Raw genomic sequence first — 24,367 nt, forward strand, 5'->3', positions numbered from 1 at the left:
CTGTATGTTGTTACTGGAACAGAGAAACGTTTAGGTGACTTTATAATAACACACTGGAAAACACATTCAAGGATTTGCAGGAAAAAAAGACAAAAAAAAAGTTAAGTTGAAAATCTATTTATTCTTTTATTGTGTGTTTGTGTGTTTATACGAGCATGTCAGCAGGCAAACAGCAATTTAGACTTGATTGAAAGCACCAAAGAGGTCACTGGAGGTTAGTTCTTTCATTTTTAACGGCCATTTAATGGTAAGGTCAAAAGTTAAATCAACATCCCAGACGCGTTTTGATATCTAGAGCTCCATCCGAGCCAAAATGAAAAGGATGGGGTCATGACATCAACCATTTGATCTCTCTCCAACCTGTCTGCAGAGAAGAATCCTGATAAAAATGCTGCTGTCATGAGGCTGCTTTTTTTGTGAGTGTGCATGTGTGCGTGCATGTGTGTGTGTGTTTGTGTGCGTGTGTGTGTGATTAGTGTATTTTGGGCCAGATGAACACTTCCCTCTATTGCAGTTAATCGATAAAGTCTGTGACTTTTCTCTCTGGTACTCTCTGTCCACTACTCTTATCTCCTTCTCTGTCTTTCCTTTCCTTTCCTTTCCTTTCCTTTCCTTTCCTTTCCTTTCCTTTCCTTTCCTTTCTACATGTGATGGCAGGGGCAGAGCCAAAGCATCTAAATGCTCTCTTGTGAATGAAGTGAATTGAGACAGAGCTCATTGGCATGCATGAGCAGCTCCCATAAAGTAACTACGCATATCAATCATGCTCTGCGTGACTTCGTGTTCGACAGGATTCATGACCTTCTGCGGGATTCCTCCGGCAAGATACAGTATAACATACATAGAAACACACACACACACACAGACATTGATATGCATGTACTTACACTCACATTTAAGCAACGCACACAAACACACACACACACGCATTCACTCCTCCAACCACGCGCACACACACCCTGCTCAGCACTTTGTCAAGCTGTCACTGCGGTTTGACACCAGCTCTCCTGTCTCATCATTAGTTTTAGTGAGAGATGTCCTGTCCCCTCAACAAAAACAAACATGGCAGGCGGTGACGAATCAATTAATCAGACGAGGCATTTGCCGATAGTTATGTTTCACTTACAACTAATGTGCATTGAATGTCTCAGAAAGTTTCCAATAATGCATGGACAACACTTTCAATCAGCATCCCCTGGAACAGCTTTGATCAATGCATCATCAGAGTCAGATAGATCGCTGTCGAAACGGCATCTTCCTATGACTGATGATCATCTTTCACACTAACTGAATTGATGCTCCTCTGAGCGGGACACAACATCGTACCAATGTTTGTGTTAATGACTTCTTCCCGTGTTTTTTTCCTCTCTGCTGCAGCCTTTGGCCTGATTTAGACAGTTCCTGGACTGCCTTGTTGCCCTACTAGGATCTTGTGTTTTTGCTGTTGATATACTACTAATGCCATTAAAATGGATCACAGACCAAGTTGTTGCAGTATCAAGACATTTCTTTAAAATTATGGTAAAACTCAAGATATAAAAGCGATTAATGACATGAATGTACCATGAAGTACAAAACTAGTGCATAACTAGACTGTCCGATGGTATTTTTGATGTGATGTCTGTTGGTATGTCTGTGGTGTGCATGAGGCCAGAGGAGAGAGTCAATGTCTCCAGTGTAACAGCTTGAGTCCTCATTGTATTAGTCTGTCATTTGGGTTGCATTGCCCTGTTGAGGAGCCTCCACCCATCCAGCCTCTCCTCCCTCTGGCCGAGCTGTCAGTCTCTCCTCCTTGGCCGACTTCTTTGACTTCTGATTACTACCATCCTCTTCAATTCTCTCGAAATGTTTTTTCCTCTCACCTTACCTCTTCCCATTGATCTCTTTTCAACTGCGTTATCAAATCCCTGGTTGCATTAATTTATCTCTCTGCCCCCTGCTTCCTGTTCTCAGTCTCGTTCTTCCTGACACTGTCTGTCTTTTCCTTTGCTGTTTGTCTTTAACTTTGTTTTCCGTTCTTCATCTTCTGCCTTAGCTTCTTCCCTCTTTCTTTACTTTTCTGCTGTTTTTCTCTCTCCCTCGCTTTTTGTTTTTCCTTATCCTCTCTCCGTCTCCTGCCTCTCTCTCTTCGTCCTCTCTCTGCTGCCTTTATTTCCTCCTCCTCTCTCTCAGCCTCCCTTTCTCTAGCCGATCAGACAGTTGAAGCAGCCAAGCTGCCGGAGGCGAGAGCAGACAGAGGAGCCGCTCTGTCCGACCTCCCTCCTGCTCTGGAGAGGCAAACTAATGCCGACACGCCAATAAGCTGTAAGGAGACAGTTATTCACCATTTATATCAGCTCTACGTCTTTCTGAGTTAGCGCAGCACACCTCTGAAGCCCAGCTCTGTTACCCCCGCATGGTGTTTTTCATAATTGTACCCTTTCAATGATTCATTGATACTGTACAGATTTGCATGAGGGAAAGTGTAACTTAGAGGTTACAGTTTGCTTGTTACTGGAAGATCATTGGTCAAAAGTAAACTGAGAAAATCTGAGAGAAGGGAACATAAATAAAACATGAGCTCCCATCCCACTGCGAGTGCTATCAACGTGCCCTTCAGCAAGGCACTTAACCCCCAGCTGCACCACTGTATCTGCTCTGTGTCCAGCATATAAAGACTGTAATTATACTGGACAGTTCCCTTGTGTGTTTGTTGAAAAGTGCTCTCAGACAACCACTTTTGGTCTCCCATCTTCCATATGTTAAGACCAAGGATAGAGAACGCCGACAGAGGAAGAAGCAGACAACTCATAGCACATTGCTTATTTGTTGGAGGGTCGCAGGGAGCTGGAACCAATCCCAGCTGACATTGGGTGAGAGGCGCTTAGAGACTTAGAGACAAAAAACCATTCACGCTCGCATTCACACCTACGGGCAATTAGAGTCAGCAATTAACCTGCATTTCTTTGGACTGTGGGAGGAAGCCGGAGCACCTGGAGGAAACCCGCACAGACACGGGGAGGACATGAACACTATTTGTTTTGCAATATGGATTATAGAGTGTGTGTATTTGCATGCGTGCGTATATACTGCATGTTGCCATGTTGGAGAGGTGGTATGCTGAAGAACAATGAAAAGACTGATGAGCACCTTGAACACAAAAGTGCAGAGCATTAAGTCTCATATTCAAACAGACATTCACACACATATTAGTACAGTACAGACGCCGAAACCAACACACACTCAAATGCACACAAACAGAGAAAGGGCGTACATGCAGTTGGCATTATACCACGAACACTCTCGCTTTCTCTTTTCCTCTCCAAAACTTTTCAGAAAATGAGAACAATAACAATGATCTCTGAGGAGAAACACTGAGCAGACCGTTTTCAGTTACAGTACGATGCACATATGCAGCTAAGATCTTCAAAACGCCTACTTTAATACCAGGAGGCTTAGATTTGATTGTACACTCGGACAGCCTGCCGCGGTTAGAGTACAGTTTTTTGTACATATACCTACCAGACGGAGGAGCACAGCTAAAAGACAACGGCTCAAGTTTTACTAGCCGCATGTTTGCAGCTGGGACTGAATCTGACCTACAGTCTTTTTTCCTTGTCTCTCTTTTCTTTACTGTTTCTTCAAAGAGAGAAGAAATCCTAATCTAGTGAAGTGGAAATGTCGTTAACATGCACAAATGTAAGCGGACTGACACGCTCGCTCTGTCCCAGTACCTTAAGCTATCAGCAGCTCCAGCTTGTTCCATGCAGCAGAGCATGCGGCGACAGATTCAGAGCCTTCTTTTACTTTGAACTTGATTTGTGGCTGGAGATCGCACTGTGTGTTGTTATGTCTGATTGAGTCGAAGTTTAAGGTGAACAGGCCGCCCACTTCCTTCCTGTCTGTTCAATGATAACAGTTGTAGAGCACAGTGAAAATTTGCTCTCCCTGTGAATCGATGCTAATCACATCATTGCGCTCTCCCGTCCCCCGTGCCTCTCTCTGGGGTTTCACACTCCTCTCTGGCCTTTTCCTCCTCACCCGCTGTTTCTCTCGCTCCGTCTCTGTCTCTCCCCTCCTCCCTCCTGTCTCCCCTCATCATAGGGGAGGTGAAGCCATCTGAGGCTACTCGCACGCAAGCCAGCCCTCCTCATCGGTCAGCGCTGTGCAGACTCAGATATTGTAGATGTCGCCACCGCAGAGACCCATCAGGCATCTATCATCCATTTTTTCCAGCTGCCATTCTGCAGTTTCTTTAGCGTTGTAAAGCAGACCCCAGCATGGAGCGATCTGCAATATGTTGATAGTGTTTTGATATGGTGATTTGAGACAAGATCTCAGCAGGGATTTGAGCTATGACTTGAATTTTGTCACATTCCAGCTGAGTCAAATGAACGATACGTTTCACTTTTCAGGGATTGAGTGATTGGCTCTCAGTTGTTTTTGTGTAAATCCTCTAAGGTCACTGACAAGCATCAACAAAATGCTGTCGGATTTGGTCTGTCCTAGGTGGGAGTTGACAGTCGTGAGAGAAATGTGGTGAAATCTTTGGTTGTCAGTCACAACCGGTGATCCAAAATCACACCAACAGAGCCGACCGCCAAGGTCCTCCAACCTTCCATTTAGCTTAGTTAACTGAGCAGCTGGTCAGAATACAACACAGAATGATGAGTACAGCGGCGAGTTAGCACAACACTGCTGCTAAAAAAACAGCCTCGATGACTTGTCTCTTCTTGCATCTGTTTTTCTTTCCATCTTAACCCTGCAATTCACCAGGCATTCATCACACCATCCGACAGGCAGTCTGACCCTGACTTTAACAAGCCTTTCTTGTGCTGTGTGACGTGCACTCGCTGTTATTGCACACTCTAGACTGCGTAAGACAAAAGCAGCATCTCAGAACGAGGAAACAGCCTTTTGACCTTCTAATGGAGACTGAAGTTTCAATTTTCCAATAAACGCCTGCATCTCTCATCAAACACTGACACAGATAACACTCCAGCATTTTCGTAAAAGGCTTTGTTCATGCAGATGCAGGAGTAATGTGATATATTTATTTATCTGAGTCATCGATACTGGCACTAGTATTACACATACACCCACAATGACCTTTTTTTCTGCTGCAGAGATGTTACTAAATACGTGATGTGGTTTCTCTCCCTTTGTGTTTGTTTGTGTGTGTATGTCCGCATGGCTTCGTGCCTGTCTCTGCATGTGTGTGTGTCCATGCGTTCACTCACAGCTCCAGCCAACGCCCAGATTGTGCACTCGGGCGCAGCGTGTAACGTCAAGGATGATAACATCAGTGAGAGAATCTACACCATCAAAGAGGGAGACACACTAGTGCTTCAGTGTATTGTTAAAGGACACCCACGACCACAGGTAAGCTCCCGAGGCACCTGCTGATGGACTGTTTACATGTATGTTGATGCTGATCCTGTTATCCAGAGTGACTTTCACTGAGTGAGCTGGTAGGGTTTGAGTGGCTCATGGACACTTGAGTGTTTCTAGTGGCTCTGAAGGCAAGCTGTCAGCAATCCAACAACAAACATGCTACCCTCTCTGTAGTCACTGCATACTAGTTGAACGTGGCGACTGATGGTTGGATGCATGAATGAAGCCTTTCCAGTTTTTGGTCAAATTTACACACACGGTTTATTTTGACTGATGTCATAAAGCCACCTGAGAAAAATCTGTGTGTGAAATTTCGGTGTGTTTTCACAGCTAAATTACATGAAATGCTACATAGAATAGAACAGAATAATCAACATCATGATGGCTGTTTTTTTAATGGAAATTGAAATGTAGGTGATCAATCTAGTGCATGCATTTATGCACATACTTAAAAAAAAACACCCATGCATCCACCAGCTGATCAGTACTCATGCAGACCTCTCCCACATAAATCTTTCTGGATTGTTAACGCATGTCTCACATTCAAGCTAATATCCCTGCCTTAATTTTCCTGACTCGAATATAGCAAAGCCCAAGGTATCATCAAGCTGTTGTTTTTTTTTTATTGCCTGAGCATCTCCTTTAATCTCACTTTGTTTACGCGGTGTGCCTGTTTTCACACGTCAGCACGTCGAGGCAAAACATGCTGCTGACTGAAAAGACTGCAGGCGACAGGGACACTTTCTATGATTAGCATCAGTTACAAAACATGCCCTAGTGTAGATTATATGATCCATTCATGAGCCATTAGTCATGTTTATACTGTCTGTGCTTGTGTTTGGCTGAGTCACACAGGCTCCTCCTTTATTCGCCTTACAGTGGCGCTAACTAACATGCCCTGCTTCACTGTTCTCAGGTGGACGGTGATATAGGCTGGCTCCTACCTGACTCCCCTGTGTTGTTAGTGACACATTTACTATAATTGGTTTAACATGAGGCAAATTGTTCTGATGAATAGGCGCAGAAGTAGCTTAGGATTTGGACAATATGCTTGTGACTCAAAGGTCAGGGGTTTTTATTCCTGCTTGGCTAAATGTGCTCTGCCTGCTGTAAACAGTTATTGAAAATTTACTGACAGTTTTAGGCTAACTGTGCAACTTTATGCTACATCTTAAACATATGACTTCTAAATATGTAGTAAAAGACGCAAGTAGGATCATATATATATAATAAATCATCGTATGAAATTATTTGCTGTCCACTTCAATGCGCCACTCAATTTCCTTCTGTCCTTTTTAGCTACACTGGAAATAAGTGAAGAAGAACAAATGCTATTATACAACAGCTCAGACTGTGTTGCAAATGCAGCATTTAGAGTGCAGCTGATTAGTGGGTTAAGGAAGAGCACAGCCTTTATTCTTTTCATAAAGATATATAGCACACACATGCACATACACAAATATATGGACATACAGTACGTACTGTACATGTCCACACAAACACACAAAAATGCACATGCAGTCAGACATACGTTCAAACATGCACACATGCACACGTGCACGCACATAAGCACGCACGCACAGAGCCGGTACACACAAGCAGAAGACGACAGCGCCGAGACACAGGCGCTGTTTTATTCATGTTGATGTGATGCCAGTGGACATGCACCCGTGAGGAACACTGCTTTTCTCACCTCACGTACTCCCACACAAACACACACACAAAGCACACAATCCCTCCGCAGTCACCTCAGTTCATTTTACATCTAGCTCTGTAAGCTCAGACACATGCACGCACGCACGCACACACACACACACACACACAGACCCTGGTCCAAAATGTTTTGCTGGAGTTCAAACCAGGAAACCAGATGTGTCCAGTGTTGGCTGAGTCTTCCGATGTGTGTGTGTGTGTGGGTTTGTGTGTGTGTGTAAGAGGCAGCTTGGTTGTGTGATTGTGTAGTTGCAAACTCATCATTTGTCTGTACAATAGCTGCGGTATCTAATTACACCTCGACCTGTTGTCCTAACCTGTCTGTACGAACTGTGGCTGTCATTTCTATCTCATTTGATCCATCCATCCTTCTCTGCCACTCTCCCTCTCTCTCACACACACACAGATTCACAACGCATTTGCATGGCGGGTGCCCTAAAACAAATACAGAGCAACTTTTACTCAAACTTTTATTTTCAACAGCGCCAAAATAATAATCGCAATAAAAAAACGTACTCTGAAAAACACATACTACACAAGGTCCTTCCCCTGGAGCAGTTCAAAGATGTAGGAAATTGCGTCAGTGATTGCTTGTTCTCTGGGTCGGAGGTGGGAGTGTATTTTGAATAATGATCACATTGGTCACATTGTCAGAATGTAAAATGTATTTAGTGTGTGCACAAGCAAGACTTCCACTGCCTCTGGCAAAGAGACATTGGTTGAGTGAGTTTGTGTGTCTGCACTCGCATATGTGTGCATGTATGTGTGCGTGCCTGTCTAGAAGAAACTGTGTATGCAGACACACAGTAACAAACAAAGGCAGACAGAGACAAAGCAACAGATTACAGACTAAGGCCAGAGATATGCTTTCTTTTCACGACACGCTCACATGCGCCCAATGACTGCTCTGCAGATCCTACGTCTATTTGGAGAGCTGGTAGTGCACATCCTCAGAAATCACCGCAATATGCACATGAATGGTAGAGGCAGCGTAGCGGCAGTGAGGGAACGGGAGCAGATACTCGCCATTGTCACGATGTACATAGGCCGGTATGATAATGTTCACGACCCAGTCAGTTGTCCATGCAATCATGTGGTAAAATGCAAGTTCAGCCAAAAAATGCTTGGAAGTGGACCTTTAGTTAAGATTATATATTTGTCACAAATGTTTTTTAATGTTATTCTTAACTGCATCACTGAAATAATTCCTCAATCAGTGCTGACTTTGAGTGCTGTGAGGAAAGCAACTTGCATGCAAACACGTTTTATTTTATTTACGGTACTTCCCATTTAACTTCATTAGCCCACAGTCATGTATCATACATCCACAACGCATTAAATATGAAACCTAATGATGGCTGAAAATTATACCTGCAAATGAAATACAAACAGTATTTGACCCGGGTCAGCACCTGTTATAAAAAAAAACGCGAACAAGCGTCATGCTGTAATACTTACCGCCAATGTTTGTTAGAGAGGGAGAGACCTAGATGAGATAATAACAACAGGATGAAGCAGTGTAAGGACAATTAAAGAGAAATCGAATGATGAAAGATTATGGCGGCGCCGGAGGAATGAAGAAAGATACAGTGATAAGAGATAAGAGGAAAAAAAATGCTGATGCCTATTGTGATAAAGAGGAGAGAACGATTCAAAGTCGAGATAGCTATGTCTGCACACCAGTGTGTGTGTGTGTGTGTGTGTGTGTGTGTGTGTGTGTGTGTTATGTTTATCTCAACACATGCATGTATTAGCATTATAGAAGAGAATGTAGAGACTAAACTTAAAGAGATTGTAAGTGTTAGAAGCTGCTGAGGGTTTGACTGCCTGACCTTGCATCATCCTCTGTCTGTCCCATGTTTAATTGTCACCCTCCACTGATTTATACATCTAAAAAGGCGTAAATTGTGGAATTGTCTGCTAAAAATTAATTTTAAAAATCGTCCACAATAACCATTTGGAAGTCAGATAAGCATTCGTCTATCTGAGCCTGTGAGCATCGAATATGACAAAGTAGAACGGAGTAGAAGTAAACAGCGAGTGTGCTGACCTCTGTCCCAGTGTGTTCTGCTGGAGTAGCACACTGCAGCATTCTGCAGCTGGTCTCATGGGCTTACAGAGTTTCCACTGCGCTCCATTGGCTGTATTGATAACCTGATCTTTGTCACCCCAGCTGTCCTTCATCCATCCTTACAGCTTCCCATACCTCCTCTTCTTCACACACAGGCGCTGCTTCATCATTTCACAAAGTTGTGGTTTCTGATGTAATTTTGTTTTATTTGTGTTGCCATTGTGAGCAAAAGTGAAAGCTCATAGAGCCTTTTTCTCACAGTCAAGAAATGAGACAAAATACCCAAACCAGGAAGCTCAGGAGATGAAACAATTGGTGACACTGACCTAGAGGAGCGAGCAGCAATTCTGGCCTGAAAAGCAGCTCTTCATAGCTCCAAATGAGGTGGATACTTTGCGCTCGTTAAGGCAGAATTGCACGTTCCTTCCTTGTGTTGACTGCATGCTTTTATATGGCAAAAAATAACTGCCTCACGCATTAGATTTACATATGCAAGTGTAGACAATCTGCAATTAGCTGCGATCTCAAGTTAAATATGTTGTGTACATGAAACTGTCATTCCAAAGCACGGTGCGGCATCCCCAAGGCAACGCTGTGAAAAGATTACCCAGAGCAGACTGGCCAGAATGTTCAAAGTAGAGGACTGTCTGAATAAATTGCAGTCAAAACATGTAAAAATGCTGCTGTGTTTCACTTCCATACTTGCAAAGAGGGTGTAGGAGTAGTTCCCATAGTTTTCATCTTATTTTGGAACAAGACTCCCTCGTTCTTTGGAGTATTTGTGGATTCACCTCATGAAGAGGAACAAGAAAAACAGCCGTTGAACAGCGACCAAAGTGAAGCATGTCTCCTTTCTTCCCGTCCTCACTGAGAAGTTTGTATTGGCCTGCAGGTTTCTGCAGACGCACAGCATGTTCAAGTCTCCTGGCTGCTTTGTTATTATTCATGGGTGTGCTGCAGTTTAGCGTGAGTGTCCTCATAACGCGCTCCGCGTTCACCCTTCAGAGAAACAATACGGCTACAAATGTGTGCCGACAACATTTTAATGCATTTGTTGGTAAACGCACCCGCTGCTGAGCGGACCACACTGGGTCTTTAAAAACATTAGAGCTTCATATTTTATTAATCAGATAAGCTGTTTCATGGCAGGCCAGAATCTTTTATCTGACGCTGGTTTCTGGCTTTGAGAGAGGGAGACGCTCATGTCCCACATTTTGATGTGTCTATTTAAGATCATAGGAATTTGATGTACTTGGTGCTGATTGGCAGAGGATTTTTTATATTAATTATTTTAATTATTATTTTGCATTTTCAGTCGAGATGTAATATAGGGAAAGCCTTTTATACTGTTCATTAATTTTTAATGCGAGGACCTTTTTGCTCGCAAAACTTTAATCCACACATTCTCGCAGTGAGATGATGTAGACTCTCCCGTCCACTTTCTCACTCTCTCTGCTCACCTTTCTCAGAAGAAGGAGGATCCAATTTAGCCATGTGAGGCCAGCCCAATAAATAGCTGCTTTGCTGAGAATGAGTCTGATTGAGGATTTATCCAATCCTTTATCAAGACTGATTGTTTACCTTTGCCTGAGCTTGATTGGATTGAAAAGGGAGCTCTCGCCCTGATCCATACAGAGGAGAGAGAAATCTAATCATTTCTCTCTCTGTCTGTCCATCTTTGTCTATCTCTTTCTTCCTTCCTCTTTTTGTTGCAGCCCCTCTCCCTCATATTGTCTCTGTCTCTGCCTCTCTTTGTCTTTCTCACTCTTCCTGCGTTTCACCTCAAATCTTCACGTCTTTATTCTGTCTGCACTTCTTTCATCCTTGTTTTATTTCTCTTCTCCAAGCAGTTCTTTTTCCTCTTCTGTCCTTTCCCTGTCTAGCTCTCCTATTTTTTTCTCCCCTGCCCCTTGATTTTTTCTCTATTTCTTTTGGGCTTCCTCTTGCCTCTGTCTTCTCTGCACTTCAGACCAACTGCGACAAGCCATACATCAAGTCAGAAACAGTTAGTTCACCTGAAGGAGCAGCCTGGTTTGGGAAAAGTCAATTTTATGTGCGTGTTTTAAAGAGAAAGACAAAAAAACCAGCTGGTTCAAACTCAGGAATTGTTCTCTCTTTTTTGAGACAAACATGACCGTAGAGCATTTTAAGAAATTTAAAGCGGCACAGAGTTTCAAGATAGTAGGCAACAGGGTGAGGCAATGATACGCAATGATTTCTTCACATACTGTCCTCTTGTCAAGCACATTGATTATTTCTCTGAATATTTTAAGATACTTCAAAGAAAGAAAGACACAAGATAAAACCCGAGTGTTAGAGGTCACCCAGAAGGTGCTTGTATCATCACTCAAGTTCACTCCAGGGACAGCGGGGCTTTTAGTTAACAAAGCACTGCAGTCTCACTCACAAAGCTTTTCTTGTTACACATACACATGTAGGCACACACACTCACACACACACACACACACACACACACACATGGCTTCTTCAAGAACACAATAGGAGAGTAAATGGTTTTTCTGAAAGTGATTCCTACCTCCTTATTATTTATTCATGGGTCTGCTGGTCATTGCAACCTTGAGACCAGCATGTGTGTGTGTGTGTGTGTGTGTGTGTGTGCGCGCACGCTGAATTCTATAAGAGAGTAAAAGGTGGAGAGAGCCATAGGAGAGAAAAGTGGAGGGACAGAGAAAAGAAAGAAGTGGGAGGGATGGAGGGAGATGAGGGCTGCGGTCTGGAATATGGGTTTGGATTTCCGTCCTTGAGGGGTGAGTGGAAGGCGATCGATAGTGAGGCTGAAAGCAAGGCTGATCGGGTGGCAGCACAAGGCTGCACAGGCACTCAGTGGGAACACGACCTCGACGCAAACAAGGTCACTGCCTGACCCCTAACTGGATGGAGGGACAGAAAGAAGAGGAAGACGGGAGTAGAAAAAGAAGCTGGGTGGAGAGAGGTTAAAGAGGAGGAGGGTCAGTCGACAGGTGGGAAGCAGAGGTTGAAGCTGCAACTGAACTATTTTTCATCTCCCTGGCAAAATGAAGACGGAGCAGTGGGGAGGATAAAAATAGAAGAAGAACATGATAAAGGAGATGAGACAAGGATATGTGGTGATGGAGCAAAAGGAGAAGAATACGCTGCATCTGCAGACGTGGAAATCTGTAACATTTGCATATTTCAGAAAGGGAAAGAAAAGGAAGAGAGAAACGGGCAACCTTTGACTCTGATGATGTAACTCCCTTTTAAACCTCAAGAAGAAAACGCTGCCACCCACCTTAAATTAAACCACAAGATGTTACACCCACAGCCATACGCTCGAGTATGTGAAGTAGCTGTGTTTAAGAGCACGAATGTAAATAACAACAGATGATGCAGAGCAAATGAAAGACAGAGAGAGTGAGGAAAGAGATCGGTGAATGCCAGTGATGAGTACAGCGCTGTGAAAAGGACACGCTGACCACTAGTTTAAGAGACAAACAGGGTCAAGACATGAGGATGAGCTGGCAAATTGTGTTCATTATGTCCACTGGAATTATGCTTCCAATAGAACATCTGCTGCAGTGCATGTCTTTGGGCAATGCAGCATCTTGTGTACTAAGTGTGCTGCACACAGAAGCATGGTTTGGTGTTCTTTCAGTGTTTTTGAAGGTTGTTTTGTCACAAAGCCACATTTAGGCATTTTCACACAAGCAGACAAAGAAAACTGCGACATGGACAGAGGTGAAACTGTCGCCGCTCTCTGTGTTGTGGCCTAAAGTCGGCGGGATTGCTGCTGTGCCTCTGATTTCCTGAAGACGTGTTGGATAAATTCAGTAGGCTAATCAACCTTTTCACTGCAATCACTTATCCAACACTTGATGAAGCCTTAAACTTTAAAATGTCTGCATATCACTTTACTTCACACTTCAGTTCAAATAGAAGCTAGAAACACAACAGGACCAAACCACTTCCCACATGTCTACGACAGTGTGAGTCCTTGCGTCCGTGTCCTCGACTACTTGAGACAGTGAGACATCAAAAACAAAATCAAAAGGATCTCCAGGCAAAAACAAGCAAACAAACAAACCCCCTTAATATTGCTGGTGATGAGTCTGGGGGTACAACTCTGTACTGGACTCCTCTATACCTGTCTGTATGTTTGAGTGTCTCTGGAGTGTCTGCTGCCGTGGTAACACACTGTACTTTACAGACAAGCCCCTCTCTGAAGCTAAAAATAATAAGACAATGTCTAAATGTCTGTCTGTGCTAACAATGTTAGATGAAATGGTGGAAAAAAGTAGACTCTACATATTGAACAGATAGAGATCGACAAACAGTGAGACAAACAGATAGATGGATAGATGGATAGATAGATAGATAGATAGATAGATAGATAGATAGATAGATAGATAGATAGATAGATAGATAGATAGATCCTTTGTGTCTCCAAACGTTGTAGTTTTGCTGAAACTCTGAAGCAATCTGCTCATTAAAAACACTAAAAGTAAAATCAGGATTCCAAATGAAAAAACAAAGAAAACAATCTGAGTGGAAGCAGCTGTTTTGTGAGCTTTTGTGAACACAATTTGCCGGCAGCAGAATAGTTTAATATCTGTATGTAACGTGGGCAGCTCGTTATTATGAGGTGGTCCTGCACTCAATGAATATTGTGCAGTTTTCAGATGCTTGTAATGCACAATGTTTCTCAAGGACTAACTATAGAAATTTCAGAATTTGCTATAATTATTTAATAAAGCGTAATATTGTGTTTACAAATGCAAATAAAGCTTCAGCAGCATCAGAAAAGTTAGACTATTATTAACATTACTCCACATATTAAGTCATTCAGTCTGAGAGTGATCCAAGGTTCTAATCTGGTACTAAATACTTAAAAATACTTTTATTTATTGTGTCTTTTAGTTTCTAAAGTTTTATTGTGCTACTTCTGTTGCAACAGACTGGGCTAACTTTTGTTGGAAACTAATTCACCTTAATTCTTTCAGATTGATTACCCTAAAAACCACCACAGATCCATGTATTAACTTAATGATTCAGTTATTTGTTCAGGCGTGACAATGGCTGTATTAAAAGGGGGAGGGGGCCATCTGCAGGGACCCTGATTTTTGTGCTACACCACTGGTGCATACGCCGCCCTTCTAAATGAATAGTGAGGTCTGTGGTGCCGTAAGCATGCTTTTGAAGACTGCTAATGCAGTGTAGAGATTTCAGGCAGTGTTGTGCACTGTAGTTTCTTTCAGAGGGCATGTTGTGGATAGATGGAAGCAGGTGTATGAGCGGAGAATGGAAGCAACAGGCGAGGGGTGGGTCGCACACACAAAGACACACACAAGCCAAAGGCACAGGTGTAAGTAACCAGTACAGTAGTTTCTTTTCTGATTTTCATGCAGACTTTGGGTGGGATCGATGTTTGTGTATCAACATAGCTGAATCTCTGGCTCGTTTTTTCGAACACATTTTGGTCAGCCTTTACACCCTTTATAGATACTGCAGACAGATATTTGTCAGGCTTTTCTTTACTTCCCTCCCTCCTTCCATTTTTCATTTCTCGGATCATCCATCATGCACTCAGCAATGACATCATCTGTTCTACACACACACACACACACACACACACACACACAAAACTGAGGGTTCAAATTTCGCTAACCCGTGCCATGCTTGTGCTAATTATCCATTGCTCATTACAACTAACTCATCCAACATGGGCGAAGCGTGTAAGGTAGCGGCTGACACTGCTGATGACAGCTGTCAACACACAGGCTGTTTGCAGAGATCTGCTTATGTCTGCGGATTCTGTCGGCCCCTGTTTGTGCCGCTCTGACTCGAGCCATCTGATGGTCAAGGAAATGTTGAGCAAAGGCTTGAAATGTCTCCAAAAAAGTCGTCTTTTCACATGAGAAAAGTGGAATTTCTGAATGTGCTTAAATGTCCTTCAAGAGCAATTGATGGAGCACTGTCGAGCATCAGTGCCACAGCAGCTTCATCATCATCGTCAGTGTCACTGAATTCATGAATGCAGATGTTACATATACTGTACATATTTTTCCAAAGATCAGGGCTGTATGGTAAATGCTGATGATTCTCTGCTTCCTGTAATTTCACCACAGCGTTGGCCTCATATTACAGAGGCAGAAAAAGCGATAAAGGCATCCATATTGTATGACAAGGTTAGAAAGAGGGATGGCGTGTTCAATATCAATGAGTCAGTTTTATTGAACTCTGAGCCTGTGTGATCTCGAGGGGTGTGAGGGTGTTTCACACTGAGGTATGAAAGAGCAGAGCGAAGGCAACTGTTGCTCAGGCTTGTACAGATGTAGCAGCCTACATTAAATGATGTGTGTAAGAGCTTATTGATGTGAAATCAATCATGTTCATATTGACAATAATTGAGTTACTCCGCTGGCTTAAAAGTAGGCCTGCCAATTACCCAGGCTATTGATTACACATTAAAAGGGGAAATCGTTAATAAATGGAGATTACATCATAAAAATGTCATTTGACTGACATGAATAAACATCTTTGTTATCTTTTCACCTAATTCTTCCACTTAATTTCTAGCCTACTCTCCCTGATTTTTTTGTCCTTTTTTACCTCTTCATATCATCAATTGTTCCCTGGTCCAATTTTTCTTTTTCTCAATTTTTTCAGCTCTTTCTCTTCTCCTTTACCCTCTTTCACTGATAGTCTTCTCTCCGACCCCTTTTATTCGCCCATGTTTTCTTCATGCATTTTCTGATGAAAAAAAGAGAAATTTCTGCCCTCGTTCTTCTACTCACCTGTTCCCACACATTTATCCTCCTTCTTCTCTTCTCCCTGAGCTTCCCAACACTTGATGCTATGAATCAGCAAAGTAACCTCCATGCAGGCGGCGATGCTTGAAATTATATTTATCCCTTATTCTCCTCTCTTTTAACCACCCATTTATTCTTTCTCTCGTCTGAGCTGTTTTATCCATGGACAAGTTTATTCAGTCTTGTACTGCATGTCACCCACACCTTGTCACTATAAGTTATTTAATTTAACCATTGTTTATAAAGCAAAGCGAGAGTGATTACCTCTCTGTGTCTGTCCATGGGTTCTGTATGCTCTTACCAGCCTGCACTGCTCCTTTTTTTGTCATTTTGTCATTCCTGCCTGTTTTCTCTCTTCCTCTCCCGCACTTTCCCTCAGACGTTGCATCCTGTGTGCTTACGCATGTGTTTGTGTATGTGTGAGTGCCTCTGTGTGTGCGCGTCTGCGTCCGTGCCAAGTAGTATTCCCCGATAACAGGATTACCATCTTAAGCCTATTCACGGTAAGTGAGCCAGTTGGATGGATAAAGCACTGTATCGTCGACTCCACTGGCGTTACATCAAGAAAAGAGCTAGAAAAACTGTAGAAGGCAGGCCTAGGAAGCTCTTGGTGGGTTAGTAAGAGGGGGCATAAAGAATTCAAACTCTGTAATACCCCAGGATGCAGCAGCAGTAGGGGGGGGGGGGGGGGGGGGGGGGGGGCTTGCAAGCTAAGCATTGCTTATATAGTGATGTCAAACAAGAAGGAAGGATTTAACTTTTCACAGTAGTGTTTTACTTGTCAACCTCACAGTTGATGGTAAATTACATTGAATATGAATGCTGCAATGGTAGATGGCAGATGGTAGGAAGATGCAGTGATAACACTTAAGGTAAACAAACATGAATTATCAGGGTTTCATGCATAAAAGAGCATGAATTCCTTCATGAAATATTTCATGACATATCAGGAATGCACAGGAACGAACATAATCTTATAAATGCTCTCATGCAAGAACATCAAGGTAATTAATGCAAGGTATTTCAATTATAAATGAGTTACTAATGATGTCTTCGTTATTTAGTCTGCAGTTAAAGGGACATTATAGAAATGTTAGTTACATATTGTAACTCCAGATTATATGAATATAGGATGAGTATAGGAGTAGGCCTGTGGCAGCTGCCTCTGTTGGGTTTAGCCCTAAGCATATGCACAGTTATGAAGATTATCTTTCCTGCCACTGTGCACTGTACAGTTGCCTCTCTCAGGTCCTCATGTGCGGTACATAACACCGTCAGGACCTGAGCTCTGCTCCCAAAAGCCACTATTTTTTTCGGTTAATGCTGGTGGAGCAGGGGGCCTAACTCTTAGAGGGCTGTGCCTCTACTCATAGAATCTGTTACAATGTGTAACTAATGTTCTTTTTCGTTTCACCTTCTATGAGCTGCTGCTATTGGGTTGAAGATGAAACTGATGTAGTCAATGTCCACTGTGACATCAAGGAAAGAAGATAACATACACCAGGTCACAGTCCTTTAAGTGTAAAGCGTAAGAAGAAAGTGAGGTACCGGCTGTGCCATGAATAACACCATGTCAGCCTAGTGTGGAAAAATTGGGTCGAGTGATATCACACTCCTGCTCCATCCACACAGTACTGTCGCTGCAGAAGGGTGGGACAATGATGACGTACCATAATCGTCCCCATGTAGCCCACTAATGCAAGATGATGGAATTTAGGGCACACTGATGACATGTGCATTAAAAGCCCCATATCTGATAATGCATCATCTGCTGTCTAGCTCATTTAAAATGACTGTGTAAGGAAGGACTCACACAGCACAGAGAGAAACAGATGAAAGGGCAGGGAGAAACCCAAGACGCTGCTGCGCAGATGTCTGCTGCTGTCATCCCTCTGAAGAGGGACGCTATTTTGACAGCGCCACGCCTTGTGAGTGCCCTCTGTAATGAATGAACAGCTGCTGTGTCTGCCTGATGTTTGCGCAAAACATACTGAGACAAAGCGCACACTGGGCTTAGGTAGGTGAGACAGTTCTTCTGCCTCATTTCTGTGAGGCAGAGGGAAGAACCCTTCAAGGGAAATAATTCTGGACTGACAGGAGTTTGTTGGGACTTTAGGTGTAAATGGGGGGTTTGGCTGTAAAAGTTGCTGTGGCGGGAAAGAAAATGTTCATGACTGCCTCTGTTGGGTTTAGCCCAGGTCTGCTACAGGTCTACTCCTATACTCATCCTATACTCATAGAATCTGGAGTTACAATATGTAACTAACATTTCTATAATGTCCCATCCCATCCAGAAAAGGCAGGAACGGTGAGACCAACAGCTCACAGGTCACTCACTCTCTGTCAGGGCTGGGAGGAACACTGTTTTAATGCGTAGCACCCCCCCCGATAGAGAGTGCACAACTGGTGTCTGTCATCTAACTCTCTTTTTGATCTGCTTCACCAAAGGATGAATGAAAGCCCCTCTCCCTCCACAGCCTACATGGCTGTTGGTAGATAATGGCAAACTGTTATCTACCAATGTGTGAAGATACATAAATCTGGGGTATGGGGGGAAATGGGTAAAGTAAGCTTCCACCCCCAGCTGTGCATTCATGGAGAACCACAGTGCATTCTTACTTGTTGTGGGAGGGATTTCCACGAGACATCAAGTCTGCAGCATGGTTCTGTACCCCTGGCATGTATACCGCTCCGATGGAGAGCAGGTGTCTGTGTGACCACAGCAGGAGACTCCTGGCTATTTCCAGCAGCCAGGCTGTGCGCACGCCGTCTTGATGGTTGATGTACACTGCTTCTGTCATGTTGTCTGTCCTTAATACAATGTGTCTGTTTGTCAGCAGCGGAGCAGAGTGTTTAAGCACTTTCAGTACTATAGACAGCTCCAGGCAGCTTATGTGGAGGGATGGAGGATTCTCCCACCTTCTTCCCACCACCTGAGTCTCACACATTCCACCCCAGCGGGAGAGAGACGCGTCCATGTGCACTCTCCTGAGGGGAGCTCCCATCATCATTTTCCAGTATGTAGGATTTGACTGCAGTGAGGGAGAGATGGCCAGCCTCTTGTGTCAAACAGGCACAGATGGCCAAACCACCTCTGGACTTTCCTCATGTGTAGGAACCCTGAGGGGACAACCCGTGGCTTGCAAATATCATACCCAGCAGACGCATCCCTGACAGCACTGTCACCACTCTGAGGGGCGCGATACAAGAGAGCAGAGAGTTCAGCGAATCCAGCCTGGTTAGGGACAGCTTTACTTTCATGTTGGCGGAGTTTGTTTCCACACAAAGATAAATTAACGACTTGGTGGAAAGCAGAGAGCTCTTTTATCCGTTTATGGTAAAACCCAGCCGCCATAAGGATCAGGTTGTCTGACCCCTGACCCCTTTCCTGCATTATGGCTCCAACACTGTTTCCATACACTTGAAAAAAAAAAAAGTGTCAGGGGGCAGAAAACAGTTGAATGGTAGCCAATTGTACTGGTTTCATTCTCCCTGGAAGGAGAAGGCAGGAATTTTCTGTTTCTGGGAATAAAACCCCTTGTTCTCCTCTCCAGGACAAACACGGGAGATCGCTTCCCTCCTCAGAAGCTCCGACGGCTCTGCCGTCAGAGTCCGAGATGACACGATTGTTTCCACCACACATACAAACAGGGGAGGAGGACTGGCGAAATGGATGGTGTAGCCTCTTGAAATCAGCCTTGACATCCATGTATCGATGGGTAGCGATACCGCGCTGGGCAGTGCTCTGTAATGTGCACATCGCTTGCAGTCTGCTCACAGCCTTCTCCGCCGCTGTGTGAAGCAATTGCCTATTCACCACTACACCTGTTGGTGCATATCATAATTATCTATTATACATCATATATATTGATTAAATACGTGGACAACATTAATTGTAAAACTTTGAAAATTTAGTTCATGTCTTCACCTTGGCAAATACTGTAATTGTCCAGTAGAGTATTTCTTTTCATGTTTAAGTATTAATGTTATTATAAACAGTTCATGAGCTTTAAGTTTATACTGAATGATACATAAAACATTACTAAAATGTTAACGCCATTTACAAACTAATGACACCAAATACATGATGCCCACTTTCTTGGAGGGGTCACAAAAATGATGCATGAGTAACAAGTGGTTATATGTGATCTTACAATTATGGCATCTTAATCCCGATGACTGAAATACCTTAGCTGTTGCATTAACTAACATATTGTTCTTGCGTTACAACATGAATGATAGTTCATGAGGTATTACATGAAGGAGTTCATGCATGATATAGTTATAATTTATATTCCATTCCATAGAGTAATTATTATTATTCAGGTGGAATCTAGTCTCTTAATTACTTAAGCAGAACGTGAATGTGTGAAGCGATCGACAGGTGGCCTGTTCAGTTTGTTAGCTGCATCATAATTCAGGATCAACCTCCTTTTTAAGGCTAAATGCTAATTCAGTATTAAGGTCTCTCGTGTATTGTTGTGTTGACAGTTTCCTGTTTAGACAGCAGGGCAAAAGGGTCCGACAGCCACTGGACCATGTCTGCTGGATCCTGTTGTGATGTGTCACTCCGAGGAGGGAAGTGAAAGGCTCAGAGACGGATCAGAAGAAGGAGAGACAGTGTGTGTGTGTGTGTGTCTGTGTGTGTGTGTGCATATATGAGAAGGAGTCAAGATAGATGAGCTGTTAAAGAAGGCCAGCATTTGACTGGTACAGAGGTAAGGGAGAGAGACTGCCAGAGAGACAGAGATGAGAAGAAAGGCAAGAGACTGAGACCACACACATAGAAAAGAGAAGAGGTAGAGAGACGTTTATACAGACAGCTGCAGGCCACTGACCTGTCAGTATGGCTGACACATATTAGCCCTCTGCTCCCTCATCACCTAAAGAAGCACACACCTTTCAGTCTCTTCTCTTCTCTTCTCTTCTCTTCTCTTCTCTTCTCTTCTCTTCTCTTCTCTTCTCTTCTCTTCTCTTCTCTTCTCTTCTCTTCTCTTCTCTCCTTCTGTCACTTTGACCATGCGACAGCTGTACCTCATTTCTTCCAGTGCATACCTTCTCTGTGTCTGATCCATATTCATCATGCATAATTTGCTGTCCTTCTTTCTTTCCCCACAAGTCAGCACAGAGTTGCCGATTTTGAATCCCGACTATGCTGCCACTGCAATCTGATGCGAGAGCTCTGCAGTAAATCCTACGTTTATGAAGCTCATAAAGTTCACTTTTTGTGGACAACATGTCGTACAGGTGATGATTCAACTCTATCATTTTGGAGGCAGAGCATCAAAAGGAGTATCTAATGTTTTGTCCACTGTCTCAACAAAAACTGAACTTTGTAAGCTTCATCAAGTTAGCTTTTATTGCAGGGTGCTTCTATTGGATTAAAGTGGAGTTAGCAACGTGTATGTACCTATTAAACTAGCACCTGGGTGTATTATGGAGTACAGAACATTTACTGTGGCTGGAGATGCTGCGAGCTGCTGCTAAGAGCATGTTGACTCGCTCGTCAGGTCGATACACGGTTGACAATGCCAATAGAGTCTGTTTGTCTGAGCAGGGGGCCACAATGGCATTCCGCAACAACTCATCCAAAACATCTCTGCTGCATTGTGAATGCTACTGAATGCGCCAGAGGTAACTGATTTCAGTGTAAATGCAGAGAGCTGTCTTTCACCGAACAATATTCACTTCACTCGCTGGGTCTAAACAATGAAACTTCAAAGACACGGCCAACAAATAACACCTGGTGAAATCTCAAAGCACCTTTCTGAATGAATGCAGTACCAGAAGATAGGTGGTACTAAACTATAGACTGTATTCCTACAAAACACAACAAAGACTGAAGCATCTTTACTTGGCTCATTCTATATCAGTGTAAAGAAGTCAGTGTGATAAGACTCAAAGGCAGGTTATTGTTGTTCAGTGCAGAGACGGCGACACATCAATTGGATGCAAATATTTTGTTGAAGGGATTTGTTGCAAATGATGATCACGCAACATATGACTGCTAATGGAAAATTTACTAGGCCGCTGGGCTTTGGTCAGTACTTTAGTGCATTCAATAACCACAGTATGAATAGGACCCCATAGCGTCATCCTGTAAAAACACAAAGTGGTCCCTAACTCCTTCCTGCAGCACTCTGACAAGGCTGTTCTTCCTTTCTCTGCACTGTTTCTGTTCTCCTGTTGAAACATCTGTGTCCTAGACAGCATACAGCTCCCCAGCTGAATACAGAAGCAGCGAACAAACCTGCTGCGTTTCATGTCGAGCCGGATCCCAGGGGATCCCAAACCTTCCCTTCACTTTACACTTCCAACCAAATGTAAGAGCTATTATTACAAAAGGCTCTGACTCAACAAATGCATCTTCATCTCCCAGTGTGTGTGTGTGTGTGTGTGTGTCTGTCTGTGTGAGGGAGACAGTCTGGAGGAATGTGTGTGTTCTTTTAATGTGCGTAAATGGATGTGCATTTAGACGCAAGATCTGATGACAAGTGCATGTTTGGTTTGCCTCTACTTTGTAAGACATTACAAAGGAAGGGAAGAGAAAAGCGCCCAAGACGGGGATAAGATGAGGGAGAGAAAAAGGACCGAGAGAGATATCCAGACCGATCCGTCGGGACCCGAGCGGAAAAAATAGAGCAGCGTCACGCGTCTATTGAAGGAAGGCAGAAGAAAGAGGTGTAGGGGGAGAGCGAAAGAGGTCAGAGACAGAGAGCGCAGGTGATGGTTTTAAGCTGCTGGTGTCACAGGCAGATATAGGCTCCTCTGCCGCCTGGCTGAGATCTGCATCGCACACAATATCCCCTTTATTCGCAATATCACCTCTCTCTATTTCGCTTCATCTGCCTCCCTGGTGTAGCGACTCCCAGTGTGATGCACTTTTTCTCTCCCCATCACACGGCTGCCAGTGATGCTGTGTATATCAGTGCCTCTCATTCTCGCTCTCACTTGCTGAAAAAGTATTTCTCACTTATACATGCAGTCTTTTTTTTTTCTCTCTCACACACATACCCTCTCCTTACCTACTATATTCATCACCAACTCACACTGTTTTTATTTCTTCACACACTTCTTTGTTTCTCTGTTCCCATGCATACTTTCCTCATGCCCTGTACCTCAGGATCTACTTATATAACAATGCTCTCAGCTGCATTCTAAGCTCATATGCTACTTCCATCCCGGTTGACCTTCTGTAATCTTTTGAGTGCAATAAATCATCCTGATTTTGTGTCACCTCCTTTTAACCACAATTCCTCGCCTGTTCACGTAATCTTACCATTAAAATTCTTCTAAATTTGAGCCTAATCTAAATGTCCCTGAACCTTTGAGCAACTATAAAATCGTCCCTCTCCAAAGCTAAACAGAATGTCTATTGTTTCGCTCTCTTTTAATCCTTGAATGCAAAGGATAAAAGCAGGAAATGCACACTTCATGCTCACTTTCACTCTCTCCTTTTGTGTCTCTCACAAAGGTCCACGCACCGGCGTACACAAACACCAGCACGCACACATGCGTGCAAACTGGACTCACTAAACCATGGAGAGACGGGGTTCGGTTCATTGCTCTCTTTGGCTGGTTTGATCAATGGCAGTCTGCCTCCTGCAAATCCCTCCCACAAACAGAGCTGAATAAACAGACAGGGAGCGTTTACACAGACCCTGATAATCTGCTAATCCATATAACCTGCTTTCTAACCGACACACACACACACACACACTCACACGCACGCAGGCGTGAATGTGTACGCCGATACTGTGTACATATCCAGGAACACAGCAGACAGCAGTGCATGAAAGCAGGAAACACACACTTCTACACACAAACATTTGCATGTGTGCATACTCACACGCGCACCGCATCAGGGAGTTTTGCCCATTATCCTCCCTGACCTCCTCAACAGGACGTGGCTGATAGTCTCGTCGATGTTGATAACAGACAGAAGGGTTAATAGGGATTAATGGACTGTACACACACAGTTGCACACGCGCATGCACATGAGTGCGAGAAAAACATTTCAGTGGTGATGAGTTTACAGGCTTTCATGTATCTCCGAAGTGTGTGTGTGTGTGTGTGTGTGTGTGTGTGCGTGTGCGTTTGTGTATTTGTGCATTTGATTAGTCCAGTGAAAGTATCATGTAGCTGTCAGCCATGCAGCATTCCCACAGCTTGATGGGATAATTGAAGCGTGAAAAAGCCATATAGAGTTTGTCAAAACTCTTAGTGGTCTGAGTTTAGCATCATAGACCCCATGAGGACGCTGCTTAGTGTCATTAACTTCAACTCTACGGAGCAGACAGAGATTTTATCAGCAAGAAAAAAGGCATAACTGCATTTACGATTTTGATTCGCTATTCAGACAGTTTAATGACCTGCGCAGCGAAATGAAGACACTTTCAGTCTGTCTCACTCATGCACTCTC

The 24,367-nt window shown here is 43.5% G+C and overlaps 1 protein-coding gene across 1 annotated transcript in view; it reads left to right on the forward strand.

Moving 5' to 3' along the window:
• The window catches only part of LOC121627747 (MAM domain-containing glycosylphosphatidylinositol anchor protein 1), a 171,467-nt gene that overhangs the window by 43,054 nt on the left and 104,046 nt on the right, over window positions 1-24,367 (forward strand). The window contains exon 3 of the mRNA XM_041966793.1: window positions 5,222-5,361. Coding sequence (XP_041822727.1) covers window positions 5,222-5,361 — 140 coding nt within the window. The remainder of the gene's footprint in view (window positions 1-5,221; window positions 5,362-24,367) is intronic.

Source organism: Chelmon rostratus, chromosome 1 (assembly GCF_017976325.1).
Source record: "Chelmon rostratus isolate fCheRos1 chromosome 1, fCheRos1.pri, whole genome shotgun sequence".
Taxonomy (NCBI): Eukaryota; Metazoa; Chordata; class Actinopteri; order Chaetodontiformes; family Chaetodontidae; genus Chelmon; species Chelmon rostratus.